Source organism: Myotis yumanensis, unplaced genomic scaffold (genome assembly GCF_028538775.1).
Source record: "Myotis yumanensis isolate MYYU_CA2020_CCGP unplaced genomic scaffold, mMyoYum1.0.hap1 SCAF_18, whole genome shotgun sequence".
Classification (NCBI taxonomy): Eukaryota; Metazoa; Chordata; class Mammalia; order Chiroptera; family Vespertilionidae; genus Myotis; species Myotis yumanensis.
In genome coordinates this window covers 24,500,353-24,527,356 of record NW_027223769.1, presented here as the reverse complement: position 1 = coordinate 24,527,356, position 27,004 = coordinate 24,500,353, and the positions used below count along the sequence as shown (strand labels likewise).

The window sequence follows — 27,004 nt, the reverse complement described above, 5'->3', positions numbered from 1 at the left end:
AGCTCCCTATTCAACCCAACCAGTGGAGAAAGCAGGTCATAGAATTTTTAACTTTATTATCAGCTACCAAGGTATTAGATACAAACCAACCAAAAACATTAAAGAAAGGTTGCTTGAGACAGGTATATACAGATATACTACACAGAAGCCAAAATCTTATTATCCGATCCCAAAGCCATCCCTGTGGGAAAGGATGGCCTTAGCTAAGGGGCAAAGGAGCATGTTAGTTACAACAATAGTAAGATATTGTCCACCAAGGAAAGCAGCAAACTACAGCCACATGGGCACCAAAATGTATGAGATTAGTTTTTAAAGGTTCTCTTCATCATAAAGTTTTCAAATGAAAACAGGAACCCCTCTTCTCCTGTAGGCTTTCCAGCTCACTATTCAAGAGACTTGAATACTTCTATTAAGGCAACTGGAAGCCCACCTTAGCCTTGAATGGTGACTTCTGCCCAACATGTGGCCTGTTCTTCCTTTGTCAGTAATACAATCCAGCAGAACATGCTAGGGGAAAAACAGGAATTTATACAGTGCTGCCCTCTGATAAAAGGGAAACAGCACTCAAAGCCAAAAGGCCACAGAGGGCTCCCTGGGAATCCAGTAGAACTGAGAGGCCTTCAACTGTCCAAATAAACTTTGCAGCTGGATCCCGGTGGAACACTGCCCTGCAGCAAGGAGTAGTGTAAATGCCAATGAGGACCCAGCTTCCAAGAACTGTTACAGTGGCTTCCTGAGTCATTCATATCAGAATGAGAAAATAGACATCTTAACCTTGATTCTCACTCACCACAAATCCACCTGTACTAAGTCTAGAACCTCAGCATAGGGCTGAGACACTTCGTAAGTACTCTCTTCCACAGCCCAGCCATCTTTACCTTCTCTCTCCCCTGTAGAGGGATGGTGGGACAGGCGAGGAGAGAGCCTGGGCTAACACTGACAGGAAACAGACAAGCACGGCTTACAGGAGTCAGCTGCTCCGGGCTCACAGTGTCTCCAGTCATTCATCTCTTAGGAGCAATAAAGAACTGGAAAGCACCACAATTTGGTAGAGCAGGAAGAGAGCCCATAGGAAGAGTGTGCTCGGTGATGGTTAAGAGATGGAACAGAATTTCATGGAGATTCTTAGTTACAAGGCGAAACTTCTCAGTCTCAACTCCCAGGACTTGGATGGTGCCTGGATTAGGAGGCCTATGTTTTCTTTTTCAACTCTTCAAATCTCCGGGAAAGATCATCAAAGTCAATGTCCTCAGATGCTGAGGTGTTGGCACCAGCAGATGCAGTTGGTAGTGTATCTGGCACCGACGGCAACTCTGGAAGTACAAAGTTGTCATAGGTATCCACGGGTCTCGCAGGGGGCTTGGCAGAGGCTTCTGGCTTGGGTCCAGGACCTAATTAAATTAGGGCAAAGAGCACAGTGTTACAAATGCCAGGGAGGTGGCTCAGAGCCATAGTCCCCTTTGGCAGAAACAACAAAACAATCAAATACAGTAGAAAAGTTTTCTTTCTAAATGATTAATTCTAAAGGTAAGTACACAGAGCATTTATTTAAACACACTGTCCCCTTTCACAAAGGCCTGCTCCCATAGCAACAAAGTCCAAAGTCTAGAGTGGTACCAGAATTCTGTTGGATGAAGTTACTCTTTAAGGCTTATCGGGAAAATAAGAAATGTTAATGTCAATCCTATTTGATGGACTGGGATCTGATCTGTACTTCTAGTCTTCCATTTTATAAGTTAAAAATCACCCCCTCCTCTATTTACTGTATATTTATTTCTATTTGTATGTAAGTTCTAGAACAGGTAAACCTAAACTATAGTTTTAGAAAATAAGAACCGTTCTTGCCTCTGGGGTGGAGTTGACTGAAAGGAACAAAAGGGAACTATCCTAGGGTGATAGAAATGTTTTATAACTTTGCTGAGGTGGTGTTTACATATTATATGTGGGTGCATAGACACATGTAATATCAAAACTCATCAACAATAATTTTGTGTATAGAAATTATGTAAAATACAACTCTCTAATTTAAAAAAATATAAACTCCCTGTGGGCTTCTAGGGTGCTGGTAGTGGTTTTGAATAGATGGCTACATACTTATAATTTGTGCCTATTCACCCCTGCTTCTTTTAATTTCCAGGCACAATGGAAGCTGAATCAGCAGGAACATAAAGAAGTTGAAAAAATAAAAATGTGTGAAAAAGAAACAGGGAACTTGTGAGATTCTTTGGGGCCAGGGAAGATTACTTTCCTTTTGGCAGAGGGAAATCCTGAGTTCTGTTTTTGCCATACTGCATTTGGAGGGTGGACAGGGCATGTGGGTTGAATTCCATGTATGAGAAAACAGCAAAGGGCTCAGCATTGAGCCCTGAGGGTTTCTAACTCACACTTACCAACAATCTGTGCAGAAGAGACATTCTTATCAGCATTACTGTCATCCACCTGAAACACAAACATTGTTACCAAAGAAAGCAATGGCATCACTGGAGAAAGTATGGATACATATATAAGCCCCTGTGCTGTCCAAAAGCTAAGCTGCTCAGCGAAAGCATCAGAACCTGCCCCTCCACTCCTTCCTGATCGTCCAGATAGATACCAGATGATACAGATACCATGTTGAAAACCAAGCAGAGAAAAAGGAAATCTAACTACAATGTAACAACACCTCTTTAATCTGATACCTTCACCTTCCAGGCAGAGAAAGCACTAAACCACTGACTTCATCTCCAAGAACCAAGTCTTCAAACAGTTGTGGAGCAATGCTTCAATGCATGCAAGACCGAAACATAAGAAAAACTCAGGCCCAAGGTAATATAACCAAAGGAAAGAATACTAAGCAAGCTCAGGAACAGGAGAATCTCCCTAGATGAGTAATTTCCACAGCAAACACCATACCAATTTGTTTTCTCAGTTATGCATCAGATGGAAACAGCTCTCAAAAGGCACATACTGGCTGAACAAACAAGGATAGCAGAAAACAAGTCATCTAATTCTAAACTAAAGCTGCTACAACCACCTACAGAGTTCAAAGCATCAAATAGCCAATTAGAGCAAGTTTTAACCACAATACTAAAATGTAAAACCAATGCTACAGGACACTTGTGTGTCAGACAAAAAATCTGGTCACTACTTTAAAATCTGCTTCACACAGTATTGAGAATTTATAAAGCTGGTAGTTTAATTATGAGATTCTAGCTTTAAGACTGTACCAGTTCCAGGAAGTCTCTACATAGCCAAAAAAAAGACGGTTAAGCCCTAACCGGTTTGGCTCAGTGGATAGAGCGTCAGCCTGTGGACTCAAAGGTCCCAGGTTCGATTCCGGTCAAGGGCATGTACTTTGGTTGTGGGCACATCCCCAGTAGGGGGTGTGCATGAGGCAGCTGATCGATGTTTCTCTCTCATCGGTTTCTAACTCTCTATCCCTCTCCCTTCCTCTCTGTAAAAAATCAATAAAATATATTAAAAAAAAAAAAAAGACGGTTAAGTGCCCTACTACAACTTTCTAAGATCTGCAGCTCCCTCCTGATCCTGGCTGAATTGCAGACAAAGCATTGCCACCAATGATGCTGCTGCCACCACCACACCCCATTTCCAGGATAATGTAAAAGCAACACAATCCAGAGCAAGAACAAAGCTGGTACTAGAGTTGATCAAAACTTTGCCTTCCCTTTGGCCATTATTTTGCTCTCTCTTCATGGCATTCACTCTCCTGCTGCTTACAAAAGAGGCTCAGGCACTTACAGATTCATACGATGGGGGAACTGGTATCTGAGGTGGGTGAACATTGGGAAAGGCCTGATAAGGCCCCATTGGCAATCCATTGAAATCCGACTGCAAGAGGAGAAAGGCAACATCAGAGACACTGCCCCCAACTAGCGATTTCCTCCAGTAAATATATATATACACACACAGAGAAGGTCCTCAAATAATGTCATTTCATTATAATGTTGAATGCCATAGGAAAGGAACTCTTGTTTCTATCAATTAGCTGATGGTAAAATTGGGTTTCATAATACATCATTTCACTTAAAGTCACAGAACTATCAATGACATTAAATAGGACTTATTAAACACAAGAACCCCAAAAGAAGAAAAACAAAATACCACATGTCATCAGAAGGATTGCAGATTTTTAAAGATCTGTAGCCAAAAGCTGTTATGCAAATTACTAAATCCATTGCTTACGGAAAATTATTAGACTTTACAACAATGACCTTCATCTTCTTGTCTACAAAAGAGGTTTTTTTACTTGGCAATAAATGATTGTATTCATTTTTATTTTTAAAGCTACTAATCTGGCCCTGGCCAGTTTTGACTCAGTGGATAGAGCGTGGGCCTGTGGACTGAAGGGTCCCAGGTTCAATTCTGGTCAGGGGCACATGCCACAGTTGTGGGCTCATGCAGGAGGCAGCCAATCAATGATTCCCTCTCATCACTGATGTTTCTATCTCTCTCTCCCTCTTCCTTCCTCTCTGAAATCAACAACAAAAAACTACTAATCTGCCAGCAACAGGTCCCGAATGTTTAATTAAAAAATAAACTACATGAAGATGAGTTTTTCTAGCACCATCTCTCGAGATTTTTCCACTGCATTACTTCTAGCTGAACCAAAAAGCTTTCTCTAAATCCCAATATTTTTCACACAATGTGATCATTAAGTTAATATTTGTTCTTACTGCTTAATCCTCTTGACATTCTACAACTCCTGAGTATATTCACAGAGCCAACCTGTCATTTTCTAGTGCTTACATAACATTTATTTATATGTTTACTTACTGGTCCCTTTGGAAGTGGGTATGAGAAAGGAGTACTTGGAGATGGCATGGGCATGGGCATGGGCACCGTTCCATCAGGTCCACCAACGGGTGCTGTGAACCCGCCCCCACCTCCTCCTCTTCCAGGGCCCCCTTTCTTCACATCATCTGTGAATCCAACATCAATAAGATCTGTCTCTACTCCAGGGGGAGCTTCTGCCTGAGAAAAAGAGAGAAATTCATATCATCACCCCACACTGCAGGCGAAGTTCCCAGGAAGCAGACTCTGAGATGGAGATTGGCATGAAGGACGTTTACTAGGGTGATCTAATGACCTGTGGGAAAGTGAAGGAAGCAGGGATGGGTCAAGTAAGAAGTCGGGCTATTATGCAACCAAAGGCTTAGGCCAATTCGCCAGGGATCTCTGGAGCTTGGTGGGGTGACCCTATAGCAGATGTCCCCAACTGTGTCAAAGAGGAAGTGTCTTTATTTTTTTTTATTTTTTGTTAATCTTCACCTGAAGGCATTTTTCCATTGATTTTTAAAGAGAGTAAGAAGGGGGAGACAGAAACATCGTTTTGAGAGACATCGATTAGTTGTCTCCTGCATGTGTCCCGACTGGGGCCAGGAATCGAGCCTGCAACTGAGATACATGCCCCGACTAGAATCAAACTCAGGACCAAGCTGATGCTCTACCCACTGAACCAGATCAGCCAGGGCAAAGGGAAGTGTCTTTAAATCCCTGCACTGACCAGTTACTGAATACTGCCCCCAGGAAAGACTGGGTAAGGGGCCATTGCTGGAGGGATACTCAGCTTTGTGTGAGACACCAGTGACCAATACTCTCAAGAGCTGGGGGATTACATCTTCTGTTCTGAAAATGTGGGGTGGTGGTTGTCTCAGCAGCATATCAAAGCATCTGCTAAGGGTGGGGTGGGAAGTGGGTGGAGGAGAGCTACGGAGGGGGGGTGGGGAAGAGGAACAACTGTAATAATCTGAACAATAAAGATTTAATTAAAAAAAGAAAAAAGCATCTGCTAAATGCCATTGACCTTAACTGCTGGATGATAATTTTTGGCATCTTTACCCTCCTTACACCGCCAGTCTCTTTAGGACAGAGACCTTGTTTTTATATATCTCTGTATTAACAGCTTTCTGTGCATTGTCTGGCACATCACAGCTATCTAATAAGCATCAAGATTTGTACCTTTTCAAAGTGCTTTCAGGTATTCTTTTCATCTGATCCATATGAGATATGTAGGCACAATTTTTAGCCAAAAAGGCACTAACTGGGCAAAGGTTTAAACCTTCGCACACAAACTGCAGTGCAAGGAATACGGTTAAAGAAAGTGGTATCTAGAGACTCACTTTTCTGAGTACTCTGACAGACTCTAAACTCACCATGACCACAGAGTCAGGCTCATAGGGCACATTGTAGTTCTTGGCAATTTCAATCAGGTATCTCTCCACCAGGATTTTGGGCGGAGCTTCCACACTCAGTTTGTGCATTAGCTGTAATTAAAAGACCCAGGGTTAAGATGCATCTACACCAACCAGCCCAAGTCTAACCTGTCTCACTTTTACATTTTGTTCCTCTCATTTTATAGGTAAACTGAGGCAAAAACAAAACAAAACAAAAAAGGGTTCAGACAGTTAAATGATTTTTTCCAGTCACAAAATACATTACAAGACCCAAGTCTCTCTCACATTTTCTAGTTATATAACTGAGGGAGCACTCACTGTCCAATATGTACACTTTCACGGGAACCTGGTACTTATCAGTTTGTCATTTGTCTTTTGATGATTGGTAAAGACTGATACTGCTGCCTTCCACATTTGAATTCTTCCACCCTTCTCCCAACCTCATTTCTACCTCCGCAAATTATAAAGGGCACGAAGAACAGGGGGCAAATAAGATATGACACAGAACAACAGCCTCACAAGTCAGAGGTGTAGGGCCAAGGTAAGGAGTGGACTGCACTGCCAACCAGAAAGCCTTCCTCCCACTCTCACTATGAAATGTGGAACCCTAGATGAACTCTACCATATAGTGGTAACCACTAGATCACTGCAGGCAATAAATTAACCTGCCCCCACCTTGCCCATTGTTTCATTTTTAACAAGACTGTTCCTTACCCTGTCATTCACAGTTCCAATCTGGTTGGTCCTACATAACTTGCCATATTCCTTGCTATACTTGGCACACAACTGATCAGCAACCTACCGAGAAAAAAGAACAGTAAATAAAAGTGGAAACCATTCCTATAGACTGCTTCAAGCTTTCTCCTATCAACAGTAAACAGGCTTCTATTACAGGATATTCAAAAAACTGGGGTCTATAAAACCTTATGGGGTACATACTAATTAACTTGGTATTGCTTATGTATCCATCCAAAGAGCTGCAACTATATGCGCAACTCTAGAGTAAGCATTACGAAATACACTATAAATAATGATGAACAACACCAGACACTGTTCCTACTCTTAGAGAATCTTATAGTTCTCAGGGAAAACAGTCATTACTCAATCACACAGATAAAGGTACAAATGCAGCTGTGAAAAGTGCTACCAAGGGAAAGTATACCATACTATGAGAACAGAATAAGATCTGATATATATATATATTAAAAAAAAAAAGGTAACTGGGTAGTGGGCACACAATACAATATACAGATGATGAATTATAGAATTGTACATTTGAAACTCATAATGTTACTTACTAATCAATGTCGCTTTAATAAATTTAATTTTAATAAAAGAAAAATCAGGTACGACTTCCAGAAGACATTTAACTAAATGAGGGAAGGAAGGGTATTACAAAAAAAGAAAACATGTGTAAAGGCCTCTGGTGGAAAAACAGGGCCAATCAATCCTCAAGCCAGAATAAGTCTAGTGCAGAGCCTGAGGGAGGAATGTGGTAGGAACCAAGAAAAGCAAGTGGGGGCCAGACAATGCAGGGCCATGGAGGCCATGTAAAAAGTTTTGTTTCTATCACAAGCGCAACAGAAAGATACCAAGGGGCTTTAAAATAAGGTGTAGTGACAGGATCAGATCAGTGTTTTGAAAAGAACCCTCAGTTGTCCTGATGTAATGGGGAACAGAGTAAAGAAAACCAAAGCAGATATAGGAAGAACATTCAAGAAGTTACTACATAGTTCAAGGAGATGACAGTGGCATTGGACCAGAGTGGTCCAACACCTGCGAGCTCACTGAGGGAGCACTCACTGTGCAATATGTAGACTTTCACGGGTACCTGGTACTTATCAGTTTGTCATTTGTCTTTTGATGATTTTTGTTTTGCTTTATATTAATGTAGAATTTTAAAATATTTGCTTAATTTATCATTCTTTATTTATAGCTTTTGGGTTTTGTGGCATATTTAGTTATAACATTATTTTCTTAATCTACCTAGTTTTCTTCAAGTTTGTATGGTTACATTCTTTTAAAGAAATGTAAATCTTTGTTTCATTTGGAATGAATCTATAATAATAAAAGGGTAATATGCTAATTAGACTGGACATCATTCCAGACGAAGCCAGGGCCTGAGGGAAGCCTGGGTCCCGGGTGCCAGAGGGAAGCCGGTGCCAGCAGCCGGGGGAAGGACAGCCTACTCTTGCACAAATTTCATGCATTGGGCCCGTAGTCCTATATAATAAAAGCCTAATATGCTAAGTGTCCAGTCATCTGGTCGCCCGTTCAACCAATCAAAGTGTAATATGCTAACGATATGCTAAGGCCTCTCAACCGCTCGCTATGATGTGTACTGACCACCATGGGGCAGACAATCGACCAGTCGCTATGATGTGCACTGACCACCAGGGGCCAGACACTCCGACCGGTAGGTGAGCTTGCTGCTGGGGTCTGGCCGATTGGGACTGACATGCCCTGGAACCTTCCTGCAGTCCCTTCCCAGCTGGCCAACCTCCCACGTCCCTCCCCAGCCCCAATCATGCAACGGTGGGGGTCCCTCGGCCTAGCCTGCAGGCTCTCGCAATCCGAGACCCTTCAGGGGATGTTGAAGAGTCGGTTTTGGCCCAATCCTGCAGGCCAGGCGGAGGGACCCCACTGGTGCATGAATTTGTGCACCAGGCCTCTAGTCTTAATACAAAGGAGAAGTATAGGAGAGGCTAAAAATGAGGTTAAAACTGTAAGAAGCAGTTGTCACTGACAGCTGTCATAGGGGAAGGGGCTGGAGGTTGGGTGAGAAGGGGGAAGGGCTTCAGTTAAAAAAAAAAAAGAAAGACTCATGGACACAGACAACAGAATGGTGATTGCCAGAGGGAAGGGGTAGAGGGGTAGAGGAGAGGAGGTAGAGGAAGGTAAAGGGGGGGTAAATGGTGATGGAAGATGACATGACTTCGGGTGATAAACACACAATTACAAGATATCAGAGGGTATATTATACAACTGTATATCTGAAACCTATATAATTTATTAACCAATATCACGCAATAAGTGAAATTAAAAAAAAAAACTGTATAAATATTTTCCCTACTGTATCAGAATACAGGTTTACTCTCTGGGGAGTTTAAACTTAAAGGGACTCTGGACTCCAAGCACAGCAGGGAGCAGAGATACTTACTGACCACAGAAGAATTAAGTGTACGTCTTCTATAAGAGAAGAATGAGACCTTTGGCTTCCTTCTCTCCTGGGCTCTCAGAAATGCTGACAGCCAGCTTATACCTTCCAGGTGTAGGATTCCTCTCTAAGGAAAATGACCAACCCAAGGAAAGAAAACTAGTTCTTGACAGTCTGGAGTTCCCTCAAGAAAGGGCTTAGTCAGATCATTCAACAATGAAGGCATCTGGCAGTAAGCCCCACCCAAGCATACAAGAGGTTCCAATTTGCTTTTTAAAAGTGTCTCACTTGCCCAGCTGACCTGGCTCAGTGGTTGAACATCGAACTATGAACCAGGAGGTCATGGTTCGATTCCGTCAGGGCACATGCCCGGGTTGTGGGCTCAATCCCAGTTTGGGGCATGCAGGAGGCAGCTGATCAATGATTCTCTCTCATCACTGAAGTTTCTATCTCTCTCTCTCCCTCTCCCTTCCTCTCTGAAATCAATAAAAAACATTTTAAATAATAAATAAATTTCTTACTCATAAATATAAACCAACAGCCAAGAGTTATCAAAACTAAGAAAAGCATCTTCTATAAAACAGTCTAAATCTAAGAAACAGAAAGAAAACAAAGATTACAGAAACAAAAGATTAAAAGAAACTATAAACCCTGGCCAGTGCTCTCAATGGTTAGAGCAGGGGGTCCTCAAACTGCGGCCCGCTGAAAACATTTGTTTTTTTACTTCAAAATAAGATATGTGCAGTATGCATAGGAATTTGTTCATAGGTTTTTTTTAAACTATAGTCCGGCCCTCCAACAGTCTGAGGGACAGTGAACTGGCCCCCTGTTTAAAAAGTTTGAGGACCCCTGGGTTAGAGCGTCAGCCTACGTACAGAAGGGTTGTAGGTTCGATTCCTGGTCAAGGGCACCTATCTGGGCTGCAGGTTCACATGCGGGAAGGCAACCATCAATGTGTCTCTCTCACATCAATGGATGTTTCCTCTCTCTCCCCCCTCCCTTCCACTCTCTCTGAAAAAGCAATGAAAAAAATATCCTCAGGTGAGGATTCACAAAAAAATAAACTATAATATTCTCAGAGAGTTAATTAAGAAGACATGGTAGCCATGAAACAAAAACAACAGACTATAAAAAATATTCAGAGAATTAAAAAGAGCTCTTAAAAAATAAGAGAAGGACATGGGTTGGTAGAAAAGACTGAGACAATCTTAGAAAAGATAAAACAAGTACACAAAGATGCAGAAAGAAAATAAGAAGAAAAATAACTTAACTGAACTGTTTTCAATTGAGTCAGTACCATATCCATGTTGTTGCAGGCAGGTTTTTAGTTAACGTCTGTCTCATCTGCTAGACTCAAAGCTACAAGTGTAGGGCTGGTATCCTATTTTGCACACCATTATACCCTCAGTGTCCACTTAGCACATAACATCTGCTCAATAAATATTTGTGAAATGAATGAATGAAGCAAAACATCTAAAATAAAATTAATCTTGTTTTAACTTTACTGGTTTACAATTGCGTAAGAACTTTTCTATTTGTATATACTTAAATAACATTTGTCAAAAAATAAAAAATTAATGGCACCACTTTAAAATGGAACCAGAGCTCCCATGCTAGGGAAACTGCTTTGCACGTTTATGCCTCAAATCTTTGCAATGTTAAAACAGGGCAAAAATGGCCAGAACCGGTTTGGCTCAGTGGATAGAGCGTCGGCCTGCGGACTCAAGGGTCCTGGGTTCGATTCCAGTCAAGGGCATGTACCTGGGTTGTGGGCACATCCCCAGTGGTGTGGCGTGCAGGAGGCAGCTGATCGATGTTTCTCTCTCATCAATGTTTCTAACTCTCTATCCCTCTCCTTCCTCTCTGTGGAAAATCAATAAAATATAAAAAATAAAAAATAAAAAAAAACAGGGCAAAATAACCTTTGGGCTGGGCCTAGGGCAGTGATGGCGAACCTATGACACACGTGTCAGAGGTGACATGCGAACTCATTTTGTTGGTTGATTTTTCTTTGTTAAATGGCATTTAAATATATAAACTAAATATCAAAAATATAAATCTTTGTTTTACTATGGTTGCAAATATCAAAAAATTTCTATATGTGACACAGCACCAGAGTTAAGTTAGGGTTTTTCAAAATGCTAACACACCGAGCTCAAAAGGTTCGCCATCACTGACCTAGGGCAACAATGTGTCCCAAAGAACTGTTTGCCAAGATAGCAAGAAAGCAGTTATTATGACTACTGGACTGATGCACTACTGAAATGAGAATTAAAAACATTATTTAGAATTAACAGCATTGTTATCTGCACCAATAGAAATGCCTTCCTTCTAGTGTTGCCCTTCCTTCTCATATATATCCACTGCCTTTGTCTCCTAATAGAAACACTATATGGACTTCTGCCTGAATCAGTGAATCCCCAATAACTATTCTTATTGATCTCAAATAAATGCTTATTGCCTCTCACTTTGAAAGGCCTTTTTAAAGTTAACATATCACAATAAAAATAATTTAAGACAAAACTGAGGGTACATGAAACTTTGCTCCTTAAAAAAAAATTATTCAAGTTTGCAAAACACTCTTCTATGATATAAGGCCTAAAAAGGAAGAAGAAACACAAGGACACTTTATAAAGTCCTTGTCAAAGGCAGCATAAGAAGGGTACAAAATACTTGGTCACATGAGCAGAAATGACTTATGTTAATCAATATTTCTAATAATCTGAAAAACTACAGATATCACTGAAACTGGTTGTACTCACTATTTTCAATTCAGCCACTTCTGACTGGAGTCGAGGAGCAGCCCAGATAAGTGTAGACACAGATTCAGCCAGACCAGAATCTAGCTCCCTAATTAAGAAAAAAATTAATAAAATTTAACATTCTTTAAAACCAACCAACCACCCTAACATTTGTATGAAATATAGTGATATAGCCTCTAAAGCTATTTCACAAATCTCTTTAACTTTTCAATAACTCTGAACTTCTAGCCATTTTCATCACCCTATTTTACTTCTGGGAAAACTCAAAACTAAATGATGCACCGAAGGTCACCAAGTCAGGAAATGGTTCAGCCATCTCAACAGCTGTCTCTATGCTGAGATCAGGCTTCAAGGGAATAATAGGAAAAAGGTCATTGGGTATGTGAAACAGTCCCTTAGTGCTCACCTCTACATAAGACGACCAATATTACTTCTTTCTCAAATTCCAGAGGTGATTATATTTAGGTCTTTGATCAGAATGTCTTATTCATTAAGGTTATACAAGATGAGTAAGTTCTAGAAATCTGTTGAACAACAACTGTGCCTATAATGAACAATACTGTATTGTGTGCTTAAAAATTTTGTTAAGAGGGTACAGCTCATGTTGTGTTCTTACCAAAAAATAAAAAAAAAGGAAGGGAGGGGTGCGGGGATACAAGGAAACTTTTAAAGGTGATGTTTATTGCCTTGATTGTGGCATTTGTATACAGATATATGCATGTGTCTGAATTAATCAAACTGTATATTAATTATGTGCAGTTTTTCTATATCAATTATACATCAATAAAGGGAAAAGAAAAAATAAATAAATAAAAAGACCAAAAAAGCTTACTTCATAGACTGAATGAGGCCAAACCGGGCCAGCAGCAGGTCACAATACAGCTCCAGGATCTCCATGGCCTCCACGAGGTAGTCTTCCCGTATAATGTGCTCCACTCGGATCCGAGCTCGTTCATCTTTCCCAGCAGCCAGATAGTCAGCAATCTCTTTCCTTGCTTTCTGGGCCAGTTCCGCTAAGGCACAAATCCCACTCTAGTCACACAGCAGTAGTGCACTGGGCTTTGGCCTGCAGGCAGACCTCCACCCTAACAAAGACAAGTGGATGTTTCTACTATGTCCTAGCTCACTCCCTTAGCAAATCTAGTCTAGAATTTGCAACTTTGTCTAGGTGAGAATATTGTTTGTGTACCCAGAAATTTCAGGAGTCATGTTACCTATTCCACAGCAACAGAGTATGTCCCTGCAACAAAGAGATTCAATCTAACCAGATGTACCCAAAATTTAAAGGGCATAGGATCCCTAAAAGTTCATAGTACTTAGCCTGAAAGAGCCAATACTGGGATACTAGGACCCAGTGATGTATTTTGGAAGAGAAAAATGTAAGACAATCATGCATTACTCACTTTTTTTTTTCTCCAATAGTTTAAGACGGTTTATGACTAATCTCAAATTGACTCGTAAACGCTCAGCTTTAAATCCAGAGCCCAGCATACTGTGCTATTCCTCCTGGAAAAAGGTAAGAAACACAATGACTATCTTCAAGTTAAAATTAGTTCAGAAACTAACACCAGTTAGAGGGTAGATTATTTGACACTATAAACTAGAGTGGTTTTCTAATACAGACATGATCTGATTCACATTTTTTAAAGATCTTTTTGGCTACTGTGTGGAGAACTGATTGGGAGAGGGTATTAATGGAAGCAAGACAACAAAGGAGAGGATATTTCTATATTCCAGATAACAGATGGAAGCAGCTTAGACTGGAGTAGTTAGGAGTGGTGGTGGAAGAAGTGATCAGATTTAAGGCTATTTTGAAAGCAGAGCTGAAAGAACTTGCTGATGGATGAAATGAGTACCTATGTATATTGGTGTAGGACAGGGGTGATAAAAAGACAAGCAGGAAGGCCTCCTAATTCTCCCAAAAATCTCACCTTAAATCTGAAAGCTTTGCCTCTAAGATCAGGAACAAAAAAAGGATACTCTCACCACTGTTGTTCACACAGTACAGAAATCCTAGTCAGAGCAATCGGGCAAGAGGAAGAAATAGAAAGCATTCAAATTGGAATAAAGCAGTAAAATTGTCACTTTTTGCAGATGACATGATACAATATATAAAACACCAAGACTACCAGAAACAATAAACAAACAAAGCTAAGTTGCAGGATACAAAAATCAATGTACAAAAAATCCCTCGTGTTCCTAGTGTTAACAGCGAAATATCAGAAAAAGAAATGAAGAAAACAATTCCATTTGCAATTGCAACAAAAGGATAAATAACTAGAAATAAACAACAAAGGAAGAGAAGGATCTATACACTGAAAATACAAGATGTTGTTGAAAGAAATTGATGAAGACACAAAGAAATGGAAAGACATTCCTTGTTCATGGATTGGAAGAATCAACATAGCTAAAATGGCTATTGTTACCTAATGCTCTATACAGATTTAAAGCCATCCCAAAGGCATTTTTCAAAGAAATAGAAAAAAATTCATCAAATTTGTATGGAACCACAAAAGAGCCCAAACAGCCAAAGCAATCCTGAGAAAAAAAGAACAACGCCAGTTATCACACTTCCTGGTTTCAAATTATACTACAAAGCTACAATAATCAAAACAGTATGGTACTGGCAGCAAAACAGACACACAGACCAATAAAAAATAACTGGGAGCCTAGAAATTAGCCCACATATGTAAGGGCAATCAATTTTCAACAAATGAGCCAAAAGCATGCAATGGAGAAAGAAAAGCCTCTGCAATAAATGGTGTTGGAAAAACTGGAAAGCCACATGCAAAAGAATGAAAGTAGACTGCTATTTGACACCACACTCAAAAGGGATTAAAAAGTTAAATATAAGACCTAAAACAATAAAATCCCTAGAAGAAAACATAGTTACTAAATCTACGGACATTGGTATAAGAGAGGCTTTTGTGAACCTGACCCCAAAGGCAAGCGAGGCAAAAGCAAAAATAAATGAATAGGACGACATCAAACTAAAAAGCTCTGTACAGCAAACGAAACCATAAACAAAACAAAAAGGCAATCAACCAAATGGCAGAAGATATCTGTAAATAATAACTCTGAAATGGGGCTAATAGCCAAATATATAAAGAACTCCTACTCTCTCTCCTTCTCCCCTTCCACTCTCTAAAAGTCAATGCAGCCCCAACCGGTTTGGCTCAGTGGATAGAGCGTCGGCCTGCGGACTGAAGGGTCCCAGGTTCGATCCCGGTCAGGGGCGTGTAGCTTCGTTGCAGGAACATCCCCAGTAGTGAGTGTGTAGGAGGCAGCTGATCGATGTTTCTCTCTCATCAATGTTTCTAACTCTCTATCTCTCTCCCTTCCTCTCTGTAAAAAATCAATAAAATATATTTAAAAAAATAAAAGTCAATGCAAAAAATATCCTCACTCCTCAGGTGAGAAATAAATAAATAAATAAATAAAACAAAATGTATAAAGAACTCCTACAACTCAGCAACTATACAAACAATCCTATTAAAAAATGGACAGAGAATCTGATCAGATGCTTTTCCCAAGACATACCAATGGTCAACAGATATATGAAAAGATGTTCAACTTCACTAGCTCTAAGGGAAATGCAAATCAAAACCACAATGAGACACCACCTCACAGCTGTTAGGATGGCTATAATCAGTAAAACAAGAAATAACAAGTGTTGGAGATGATGTGGATAAAAAGAACCCTCATACACTGCTGGTGGGAATGTCAACTGGTATAGTTACTATGGGAAACGGTATAAAGGTTCCTCAAAAATTTAATGATAAAGCTACCATATGGCCCAGTAATTCCTCTTCTGTGTATCTACCAAGAAAAAAAATAATTGAAAACATTTATTTATATATATATGTATCCTATGTTCACTGCAGCATTATTCACAGTAGCCAAGACATAGAAACAACCCAAGTGTCTTTTTATGGATAATTGGATGAAGAAGATGTGGTGGTACATATATACTATGGAATATTATCCTGCCCTATGTAATAAAACCCTAAGATGCAAATAGACCGAACGGCAGAACAACCAGTCGCTATGATGCACACTGACCCCAGGGTGGTCAGTGCTCTCCCACAGGGGGAGCATCGCTCAGCCAGAAGCTGGGGTCGCAGCTGGCCAGCGCAGAGGTGGTGGCGGGAGCCTCTCCTGCCTCTGCTGCAGGCAGGAGGTGGAACGAGGGGTCCCAGACTTCGAGAGGGATATCTGACTGCCAGCTTAGGCCCAATCCCACCAGCAGGCGGACATCCTCCAAGGGATTCTGGACTGCAAGAGGGCGCAGGTCGGGCTTAGGGACACCCCTCCCCCGCCAAATGTACGAATTTCATGCACTGGGCCTCTAATTCATAATTCAGCCATACAAAGGATGAAATACTGCCATGGATGGATCCTGAGAGTATTATGCTCAGTGAAATAAGTCATATGGAAAAGAAATATATATATATATATACACACACACACACACACACACACACATACATACACACACACACACACACACACGTATTTTAGAGGCCTGTTGCACTAAAAGATTCATGCAATAGGCCTTCCCTTCCCCTGGTTGCTGGCACTAGTTTTCCTCCAGCACCCAGGACCCAGGCCTTCGCTCTGGCCGGAGCCGCCTTCAAGCCTTCGCTCTGCCGCTTCGCGCCTATGTATGCAAATTAACCGCCAACAAAGATGGCAGTTAATTTGCATATCTCGCTGATTAGCCAATGGGATGCGTAGCGAAGGTACGGTCAAGTACCATGTTTGTCTATTATTAGACAGGATGATTTCACTCATATGTGGGATAGAAAACAACAAGCAAACATATAAAACAAACTCATAGACAACAGTATAGTGTTTACCAGAGAAGGGGGTGCAGGGAAGTTGAAGAGGGTAAAGGTGACAGAATGAGACTACACTTTGGATGGTGAGCACACAATTCAATATAGAGATGATATAATTTAGAATTGTACACTGGAAACTTATATAATGCTAATAACCCATGTCACCCCAATAAGTTTAATTAAAATTTTAAAATATATTATCCCTCTAATTATTCAAATTATCAGCCTTTTGGGAAAAAACCAGTGTCTAAGATCACAGAAACAGCATTAACATCTCTACTCGCATGCAAAGAAATACACAAAAGGGTAAAATGTCCAAGGAGGAAAAAGCTGTTCTATAAAACTTGACCACAGGAGTCTATTTACCAAGACTTAATATGAACAGTAGAGTTATAATCAACAAAACCACTCCCCTCTCCACCCACAAGACTTTAGGATATACCACCGTTCTATATCTAAACAGCACAATTCTTATTTCTCTCAACTAATTCTGAACTTGAATCTCAAAATATGTAACATCTAAACTAAAGCAAGTGAACAGCAGACAAACCAAACCCAATATAAACAACACCAGGACAATAACTGTCTGCTTGTGCATACCACTAATAGAAAACATCAGATGTATTTTTCTTTTGTGAAATTGTCTCCAGAAGCTTTTTTTTTTTTTGCTTCCCAAAGTTTTTGTACTACATTTAATAATTAACTGCTCAACCAGCGTGGCTCAATGGTTGAGCATCAACCTACGAACCAGGAGGTCACGGTTCAATTCTCGGTCAGGGCACATGCCCAGGTTGCCAGCTCAATCCCCAATGTGGGGCGTGGAGGAGGCAACTGATCAATGATTCTCTCTCATCACTGATGTATCTCTCTCTCTCTCTCTCTCTTCCACTCTAAAATCAATAAAAATATTTTTTAAATCCTATATAATAAAAGCCCAGTGACTAAATGGCAGAACAACCAGAACGACCAGTCAACCAGTCGCTATGACACGCACTGAACATCAGGGGGCAGACGCTCACCCCACGAGCTGCCCCATGCTGGTCAGTAGACTCCCATGGTGGGAGCGCCACTCAATTGACCAGGATGGGCAGCTGCTACCGCAGTAGGAGCGGGTTCATAGCCACTCGGCTGACCCCGTGGGACTAGTGGCGCTCCCACAATGAGCAGATCCCCGCAGCTCACGCCCCCCCAACCAGTACACGAATCCCGTGCACCAGGCCTCTAGTAATAATAATAATTAACCAAGTCCCAGTACATAATAGCATTTATATATCTGAATATCTGGGTACCATGATACTGAACTATGTACAATCCAGTCAAGAATGTATACTGATTACCTGTATGTCAGACAATGGCTAGCTGCTAAAAATAAAAAGATAAATAAGGCAACAGCATATTTCACAGATCTAAAACAAATACTCCAAAAACTTATATGGACTCAAAGAAGACCCCAAATACCTGCAGCAATCTTGAGAAAATATCTGCAGCAATCTTGAGAAAGAACAAAGTTGGAGGTATAACAATAACAGATATAAAGTTATACTACGAAGCCACCGTAATCCAAACAGCCAGGTACTGGCAGAAGAACAGGCATAATAGATCAATGGAACAGAAGAGAGACCCCAGAAATTGACCCAAACCATTACACTCAATTATATTTGACAAAGGAGGCAAGAACATACAATGGAGTCAAGACAGTCTCTTCAATAAATTAGTGTTGGGAAAATTGGACAGATACATGCAAAAAAAAAAAGAAAAAAGAAAAGAAACTAGACCACCAACTTACACCATACACAAGAATAAACTCAGCCCTGGCCAGTGTGCTATTTCTATATTGCACAAAAAGTGTTAAATATTAGCTCTAAGTACACTGTGAAAAAGTTAAGTATATCTATTGTAACCCTTATAGTAAAACATACTATACAAAACATATACTAAAAAATGCAACCTATTTTAAACTGGAACTCTAAAGTGTTCAAATAACCCAAAAGATGGCAGGGAAGCAGAAACAGAAATGAAAAAGGTACAAACAAGACAATAAAATGATAGGCCTACATTCAAGTACACTAGTAATCTATAATAATAAAAGCGTAATATGCTAATTAGACCAGAGAGTCCTTCAGGATGAAGCCAGGGCCGGAGGGAAGCTTGGGTCCCAGGTGCCTGCGGGCGGCCAAAGAGAATTTCTTGCATGAAATTCATGCAAAAGTAGGTCTTCCTTCCCCCAGCTGCTGGCACCAGCTTCCCTCTGGCACCTGGGACCTAGGCTTCCCTCCAGCCGCCGGCAGGCACCCAGAACCCAGGCTTCCCTTGCAGCCCCGGCTTCACCCGGAAGGATGTCGGTCTAATTAGCGTATTATGCTTTTATTATTATAGATTATCCTATATAATAAAAGAGTAATGTGTAAATTGACCATCCCTCCACTACACTCACCAGCCAATCAGGAGTATGCAAATAACCCAAAAAGATGGCGGGTTAATTTGCATACACAGGCACCAGGCAGAGAGCAGAGCAGAAGAGCTGGAGGCTTGGTGGGATGTGGCTCCCTCGGTCGCTCCCCCAAGCCACTGGGCAAGAGCAGAGCGGGAGAGCCGGCAGAGAGTGGAGTGGCTTGGGGAACTTGGCTCCCCAAGCTGCCAGACGCAGAGCAGAGAGGGAGAGCTAGCGGCTTGGAGGACTTGGCAGAGTGGGAGGCTGTGGGACGGAGACAGAGCAGAAAGGGAAAACCAAGAGTGTGGGAAGCATCAGGAATGCTGGGAACCGTAGTTCTGGTGGGAGACGGATCTTCTAGACACTAGAGCAGCGGTTTTCAACCTGTGGGTCGCGACCCCTTTGGCAGAATGACCCTTTCACAGGGGTCGCCTAAGACCATCCTATATATCAGATATTTATATTACGATTCATAACAGTAGCAACATTACAGTTATGAAGTAGCAACAAAAATAATTTTATGGTTGGGTCACAACATGAGGAACTGTATTTAAAGGGCCAGAAGGTTGAGAACCACTGCACTAGAGCAAAGTGAGCTTGGAGCAAGTTACTGTTGCAGTGGGGGATGGAGGGAAGGCAAAGGTGAGAGACATAAGTAAAATCAGAGTGTCTAGGAAAAATTAAAGGGAAGATAGCCTAAAACTTCCAGGAAATCTCCACCAATGAAGCAAAGGGGAAAAAAAAATGCCTCTATTATTCTGTGAGCAACAAACCAAACTGTGTTGGGGGTCTCAGAATATTCGCTCATATGATTGCAAAGACAGACAGAAACTCCTGGATTGGAGAGGTCTCCCCTGAGGGCTCCCAGAATGGAGAGGGTGCAGGTCGGGCTGAGGGACCCACCGCCCGTGCATGAATCTTCGTGCACCGGGCCCCCAGTACCTCAATAAAAGAGAAAATTGGAGAGGCTATATTAATGTTAGACAAAGTAGACTTCAGAGCCAGGAAAAAACAGGAATACAAAGAAACATTATATTTTTTTTGTTCCCAAAAATGTATACACACACATTTTTTGATAGCTCAATTTATGTTTCTTTCTTTTCAGATTTAACCAACTGGAATTAATAATTATTCAAAATGTGTACACATTTTTTGGGACACCCTGTATAATGAAAAAAGGGTGAATTCACTAAGGAAATGTAACAATTCTAATAGTAAATGTACATAACATTCACTATACATGACACAACTTCAAAATACATAAAGAATTGACAGATAGAAAAAGAGTAATAAACAAATCCGTAATTATAGTTGAAGACTTCAAAGTACCTCCCTCATAATTGATCAAACTAGCAAACACCAATATCACCAAAGATGTAGAAATGAACACTACGAACAACTAATTATATCTCACTGAAATTTATAGAACACTTTACCCAACAGATCAATGCACACGAAAGAGTCATGAATATAGACCATATCATGGGTCATAAAACAAACCTTAAATAAGACCCGAACACTATCACTAACTGACTGAATCTAACATTTACAGAATACTCCACCCAACACAGCAATGCACACGGAGCATTCATAAATACAGACTATATCCTCCGTGTAAAACAAACCTTAAATTAAATAGAACTAAAGTAACACAGTATGTTTTTTAACCATAATACAATTAAACTAGAAATCACTAAAAAGAAACATAGCAGAAAATTGCCAAACACCTGAAAATTAGAGAACACAAATAATCTATGGGTCAAAGGGGAATTTGCAAGCAGAAAAATTGTGTTAAAGTCTGAACTGCAAGCCCTAACCGGTTTGGCTCAGTGGATAGAGCATCGGCCTGCGGACTCAAGGGTCCCAGGTTCGATTCTGGTCAAGGGCATGTACCTTGGTTGTGGGCACATCACCAGTAGGGGGTGTGCAGGAGGCAGCTGATCAATGTTTCTCTCTCATCGATGTTTCTCTCTATCCCTCTCCCTTCCGCTCTGTAAAAAATCAATAAAATATATTTTTTTAAAAAAAGGTTTGAACTGCAAGAAAATAAATATTAAGCCTGGTTGGCATGACTCAGTGGTTGAGTGTCAACTTATGAATCAGGAGGTCACGGTCCAATCCCGGTGCCAGAATTGAGGGCTTGATCCCCAGTGTGGGGCATGCAGGAGGCAGCCATCCAATGACTCTATTTCTATCTCTCGCTCCCTTCCTCTCTGAAATCAATAAAAATATATTTTAAAAAAAGAAAAATATATATATATAAAAGCCTAAATGACTGTTCGACTGTTCAACCGGTAGCTATGATGCATGCTGACCATCAGGGGGCAGATGCTCTGACCAATATGTTAGCTTGTTGCTGGGGTCCCGATGATCCGGACTGGGCTAGATGGGTCGGACACGCCCTAGAGCAGTGGTTCTCAACCTTCTGGCCCTTTAAATACAGTTCCTCATGTTGTGACCCAACCATAAAATCATTTTCTTTGCTACTTCATAACTGTAATGTTGCTACTGTTATGAATCGTAATGTAAATATCTGATATGCAGGATGGTCTTAGGCGACCCCTGTGAAAGGGTCATTCGACCGCCAAAGGGGTCACGACCCACAGGTTGAGAACCGCCGCCCTAGAGCCCTCCCTCGGTCCCTCTCTGGCCCTGATTGTGCACCTGTGCAAGGGACCCCAACTGTGAACCAGGTCTCTAGATAAAATATAACATCAAAATTTGCCAGGCCTGTGTTGCTCATTGGTTGAGCACTGAACTATGAATCAGTTCAATTCCTGGTTCAGAGCATATTCCTGGGTTTCTGGTTTGATCCCCCTGGGTTTCTCTCTCCCTCTCCCTTCCTCTCTGAAATCAATAAAAAAGTATATTTAACTATATATATAAAACATCAAAATTTGTGAGATCTAGCTAAAGCAGTGCTTGGGGAGAAATTTATAACACTAAATATTTGTATTAGAAAAGGAGGTCTCAAATTAGTAACCTAAGGTCCACCATAAGGAACCATAAAAAGAGCAAAATTAACCTAATGCAAACAAAAGAAATAAAACCAAGGCAAATCCCAGCCTGTTTTGCTCAGTGGATAGTGTCGGCCCACTGACTGAAGGGTACCAGGTTTGATTCCAGTCAAGGGCCTGCACCTCAGTTGCAGGCTCGATCCCTGACCCTGGTCAGGCATGTGTGGGAAGCAACCAATTGTGTCTCTCTCACATCCATGTTTCCTTCTGTCTCTACCCGTCCCTCCAGAAAAAAAAATGGAAAAAATCCTTGGATGAGGATTAACAACAAATAAATAAATAAACAAACAAACAAGGCAAAAACTAATGAAATGGAAGAGAGTAAAAATACAGAAAAATCAATGAAACCAAATGCTGTATGTTTGAAAAATCAAAATTTTTTTGATAAATCTGACAAAAACTCCCACAAACCCACAAATTATCAGTATCTAAAGTAAAAAAGGGATATTACTACAGATCCTACAGGCATTAAAAGGGGACATTATCAATTTATATCTATAATTCAACAAAGACAAAAATGACATACCCCTTAGAAACTCAATTTACCAAAATTCACACAAAGAAATAAAAAATATAATTTGTCCCATATACATTACAAAAATTGAACCTAAAATAAAGAAAAATTCCACAAGAAAATCCAGGCCCCAGTAGCTTCTCTATTAAACATTTAAGGAAATTCTGTCAAACATTTTTTTAAATAGCATCAATATTATATGAACCTTCATAACTCATACAGCTGGTATGAGAATTATTTTTTTTTTTGGGGGATGAGAATTTAAAGAAAATTTGTAAAATTTGTAAAGAAAATGTCTAAAATTATTAATTTAGAACAGTGCCTGGTACATAGAAAGTGTTATATGTACACAAGCACTATTTCATTTCTATTCAGTCAACAGACCCATATTCAAAGGAAAGTTCTTGCTCATCATCTAAAGATCAGCTGATAAATGCACTTTTATGTGTTTTAGGCTAAATAAAATGTTTTAGGTATGCTTTCCATCCTTTCCCTACTTTAACTTTTTGATTAACCTTTTTCAACCACATTGGAGTACTTCAACTGTATACAATCAGTATAGCTCCTGTATAGCCTATAAACAATCACTATAGGTTTCATTGTTATTCCCACACTGCCTACCATAGTACTCAGTACAAAGCTGTCACTCATTTGTTGTTAATTAGTAGGAAGTTTAATTTAAACTAACTTTTTAAAAATTCCATTAACTTACATAATCTAATTTTTACAAAGTTGTAATCATGGGCTCTAAGCACCACTGAATCCTTTTACCACTTAATATCACATCTGTTACAGTCTTTAAAACCTATTAATGACTGCCTATATTCCACTGCGTAATCATTTTTAATTCCTCAACCTTTTGATGTTTGTCATAAGTAAAATGCTGAAATTAGTTTTCATGTGCTTACTACTTTTCCTGCATTTTAAATTTTTATTAGACTATACTGTTTTCTAGTTTCATTTTTAAATCAGAATAGGCTACATGTAATTATGCTGATTTTACAAGAATGAGAGCTTAAATTAAGTAGACTAGGGGCTTCTGGAGTTCCTGATCATTTAGAAGGCAGAGCCACAGGAAGACAGGAAGAATTAAAACAAATAATTTGGACAAATCAGTCACACAACTTTAAAAAAGAGAGGGCTTAAACCAGGTGCCTTTAGAATGTAATACTAACATTGAAGCTTCAAAACACGTTTATTCTCTCATAAAAAGAAATAATGCCCTAGCTGGTTTGGTTCAGTGGATAGAGCATCGGCCTGAGGACTAAAGGGTCCCGGGTTCGATTTGGGTTAAGGGCCCAGTGCTGGGTACAGGACGTGCAGGAGGCAGCCGATCAATGATTCTCTCTCATCATGGATGTTTCTCTCTCTCTTCCTCTCCCTTCCTCTATGAAATCAATAAAAATACATTTTTAAAAAAAAACAAATATACCAAGTCCTATCCCAGAAGATGCGGTTCTGAGGTGTGTGTGTGTGTGTGTGTGTGTCTGTCTGTCTGTCTGTCTGTCTCTCTCTCTCTCTCTCTCTCTATATATATATATGTATAAAATCCCTGAGGGCTTTTGGTTTGTTAGTACAGAAATCAAAAGGTTCTACTGAAAGAGTGGGGGGGGGAGTACATATATCAACAATTATTTTATTAAATACTTAACAGTATTTATAAATGAAACAAGATCGGCCCTTGTAGGGGAACTAACTCAGAAATGCAATAGAGCTCCAGCATCTGGGGAATCCTGGACTCTCGGTTACCCTTCGGCGATTACCTCTCTGCAGCCTCGGGCTTGGCTGACCCCCCAGGAAGCCAGAGGACCGCCCAAACGCCAGCACCCAGGAGTGAGGCTGATGAGCGTACAGAGTGGGGGAAACTGCCGGACAGTATCCGTTAACTTAGAAATGCGCTGTTCCTCCTGGCGGCCCGTGTGACTTACCCACCACTCGCTTTTACTATTAAACCTATAAAAAAGAAACCGCGTCCCTGGAGGGTGTGGACTGCCTCCCCCGCGGCCCCCACGGGGAACACACAGCTGCTTTGCCCAAGCAGTAGGTTCCTCCTAACAAAGCTCCTGCGAACTTGAATAAGCCCCTGCGGGTCCTTCTTCGGAATCAATCCTGAATGTGGACGTGTGGGGCTCTCCCCCAACAGCCCATCATTGCGGTCGTTGCTGAAGCTGGAGGAGGGAATTCATTATACTCCTGACTCCTGTCTGTCTGAACTGTTCGCAATACAAAGTTAAAAATAAATACGTAAACAGCCCTGGCCGGTTTGGCTCAGTGGATGGAGCGTCGGCCTGCGGACCGAAGGGTCGGAGGTTCGGTTCCGGTCAAGGGCATGTACCTGGGTTGCGGGCACATCCCCAGTAGGGGGTGTGCAGGAGACAGCTGATCGATGTTTCCAACTCTCTATCCCTCTCCCGTCCTCTCTGTGAAAAATCAATAAAAAATGTATTAAAAATAAATAAATACGTAAACAGAAAAATTTCAATTCCCCATAAGAGTGAAGACCAGCTCTTAATGTTGATGTTACCGAGAGTGAAATGGCTCTCCTATTACCTCATTATTAAACAGGCGGCTCGTCTCCCGTTCCCTGGGAAAGTTTCTGCCGGGCGAGTTCCAAGTCCTCGCCCCGAGCACCCGGAAGGGGAGCGCCGAGCACCCCGGAAGAGGAGCGCTAAACGCATACAGAGGAGAGGAGGGGCCGGGCCGCGGGCTCCTCACAGGGTCTCCCATCACCGGGCAGGGCTCTGCGAAAGGGGGCCGCGGCCGCCGTTTCCTACAGCCGGAGGGGCCCCACTCCGGGCCGTCCCCCCGCCCCACCCGCCCCCGGAGCCAGTCCAGGAGGCCGGAGACACAACCTTCCGAGGTCTTCCCGAGCCAGAGGCCGTGGGGCAGGGACGCCGCTTTCCGGTGCCGGAAAGTGCAGACCGAGCCCTTTCACCGACGGGCACCGGAGCCCAGGCCGCGGCGTTCCCGCCCCAGGGGAGAGACGACGCGGGACAGACAACACGAAAGTCTGGCGGCTTCAAGTATCCCGGGCCAGAGATTCCCCAAGCAGCTCGCGACCCCGGCCCGCCCCCAGCCCGCCCCCGGCCCCGCGCCGCAGCCTCTCGGGCCTGACCTCCGGCCTCACCCCCACATCCACTACCCTTCCCTTTCTCCTCACCTGCCACGTCAAGGCCCTTGGAACCCGGGGCTGGGGACTTCTAAATCCCGGCCGCGGCGCCAGGAGGAAAACAAAGACCCTCGGCGCAGAGGATGCCAGACTCACCGGACCGAAACCAGGCGGGAACGCGGCAGAGACGGACTCCGGAACCCAGGTCCAGCATCCAAGATGGCGGCTCGGCGGTCTCAGCACAGCCAACGCGGCGGAGGGATCCGCGGGCCGGAGAACAGCGGGACTCCCCGCCCGGCTCCCTTAGGAACCAGCGCGGCCGGGGACTACTTCCCGCGGCGGAGGCTGCGGAGTGAGGCGTCCCGTCACGCCCCCTGAGCGCGGACCTGAGTCACCTGCGGGCGCGCCGAGGGTGCCGCCGGTCTCGCCCTGTGCGCGGGGGAGCCGGTCACGGGAATCACGGCCGGCACCGTGTTCCGGATGGTTCTGCTCCCTGGAAAAACCGGCTCAGTCCCGCCTTTCACCCACCGGCGTGACTCCCTGATGTTTACTCCCTTCTCTCGCTCCACTCCTCTCACTCTGAGGGCGGTTCTTCCTTTCTTTTTTATTTTTAAACGTCCATGATGAGAGAGAATCATGGATCGGCTGCCTCCCGACAAGTCCCCCACTGGGGATCGCGCCCACCAACCGGGCATGTGCCCTTGACCAGAATCGAACCTGGGACCACCCAGTTCGCAGGGCAACACTCTATCTATCCGCTGAGCCAAACCAGCCCTGGCGGTTCTTTCTTCGAGTGGAGTAACCGAGCCGGTTTGGGCCCTTCCCCTGTTTACCCGGCCCTTCGCCCTCTCCCTCCGGGGCGCCCACCACCCACCTCTCCGGTTACGCACGGATGCCCCGGCCCCGCTTTTCAACCAGATCCGAATGCTCTTTCAACCAGAACCTCGACCGTCTGTGTTATTTCGGTGGTCTGTTTCCCTAGCACCACATTCTCGGGGAA

General features: G+C 42.2%; 2 protein-coding genes across 10 annotated transcripts in view; one reads left to right on the top strand and one right to left on the bottom strand.

The window, feature by feature from the left end:
- PKD1L3 (polycystin 1 like 3, transient receptor potential channel interacting) overlaps nucleotides 1–2,197 on the top strand; it is a 70,031-nt gene extending 67,834 nt beyond the window's left edge. For all 5 annotated transcript variants that reach the window (XM_070398285.1, XM_070398287.1, XM_070398286.1 and 2 more), the window contains one exon: nucleotides 2,138–2,197. The gene's annotated coding sequence lies outside the window, so the exon portion shown is untranslated. The remainder of the gene's footprint in view (nucleotides 1–2,137) is intronic.
- On the bottom strand, nucleotides 37–26,266 carry IST1 (IST1 factor associated with ESCRT-III). 5 transcript variants are annotated; one of them, XM_070398290.1, is made up of 10 exons: nucleotides 26,161–26,266; nucleotides 13,496–13,598; nucleotides 12,925–13,105; nucleotides 12,093–12,180; nucleotides 6,888–6,971; nucleotides 6,153–6,263; nucleotides 4,774–4,971; nucleotides 3,739–3,828; nucleotides 2,391–2,439; nucleotides 37–1,391 (listed from the first exon to the last, which is right to left on the bottom strand). In XM_070398290.1, the coding sequence occupies exons 2-10, from the start codon at nucleotides 13,581–13,583 to the stop codon at nucleotides 1,192–1,194; spliced, it is 1,089 nt and encodes a 362-aa protein (XP_070254391.1). In that variant the 5' UTR covers nucleotides 13,584–13,598; nucleotides 26,161–26,266; the 3' UTR covers nucleotides 37–1,191. The 5 variants fall into 5 exon arrangements, with proteins under 5 accessions (XP_070254391.1, XP_070254392.1, XP_070254393.1 ...); XM_070398291.1 differs by having other exon boundaries at nucleotides 26,056–26,224; XM_070398292.1 differs by lacking the exon at nucleotides 26,161–26,266 and adding an exon at nucleotides 25,446–25,494.
- Nucleotides 26,267–27,004: the final 738 nt, after the last annotated feature.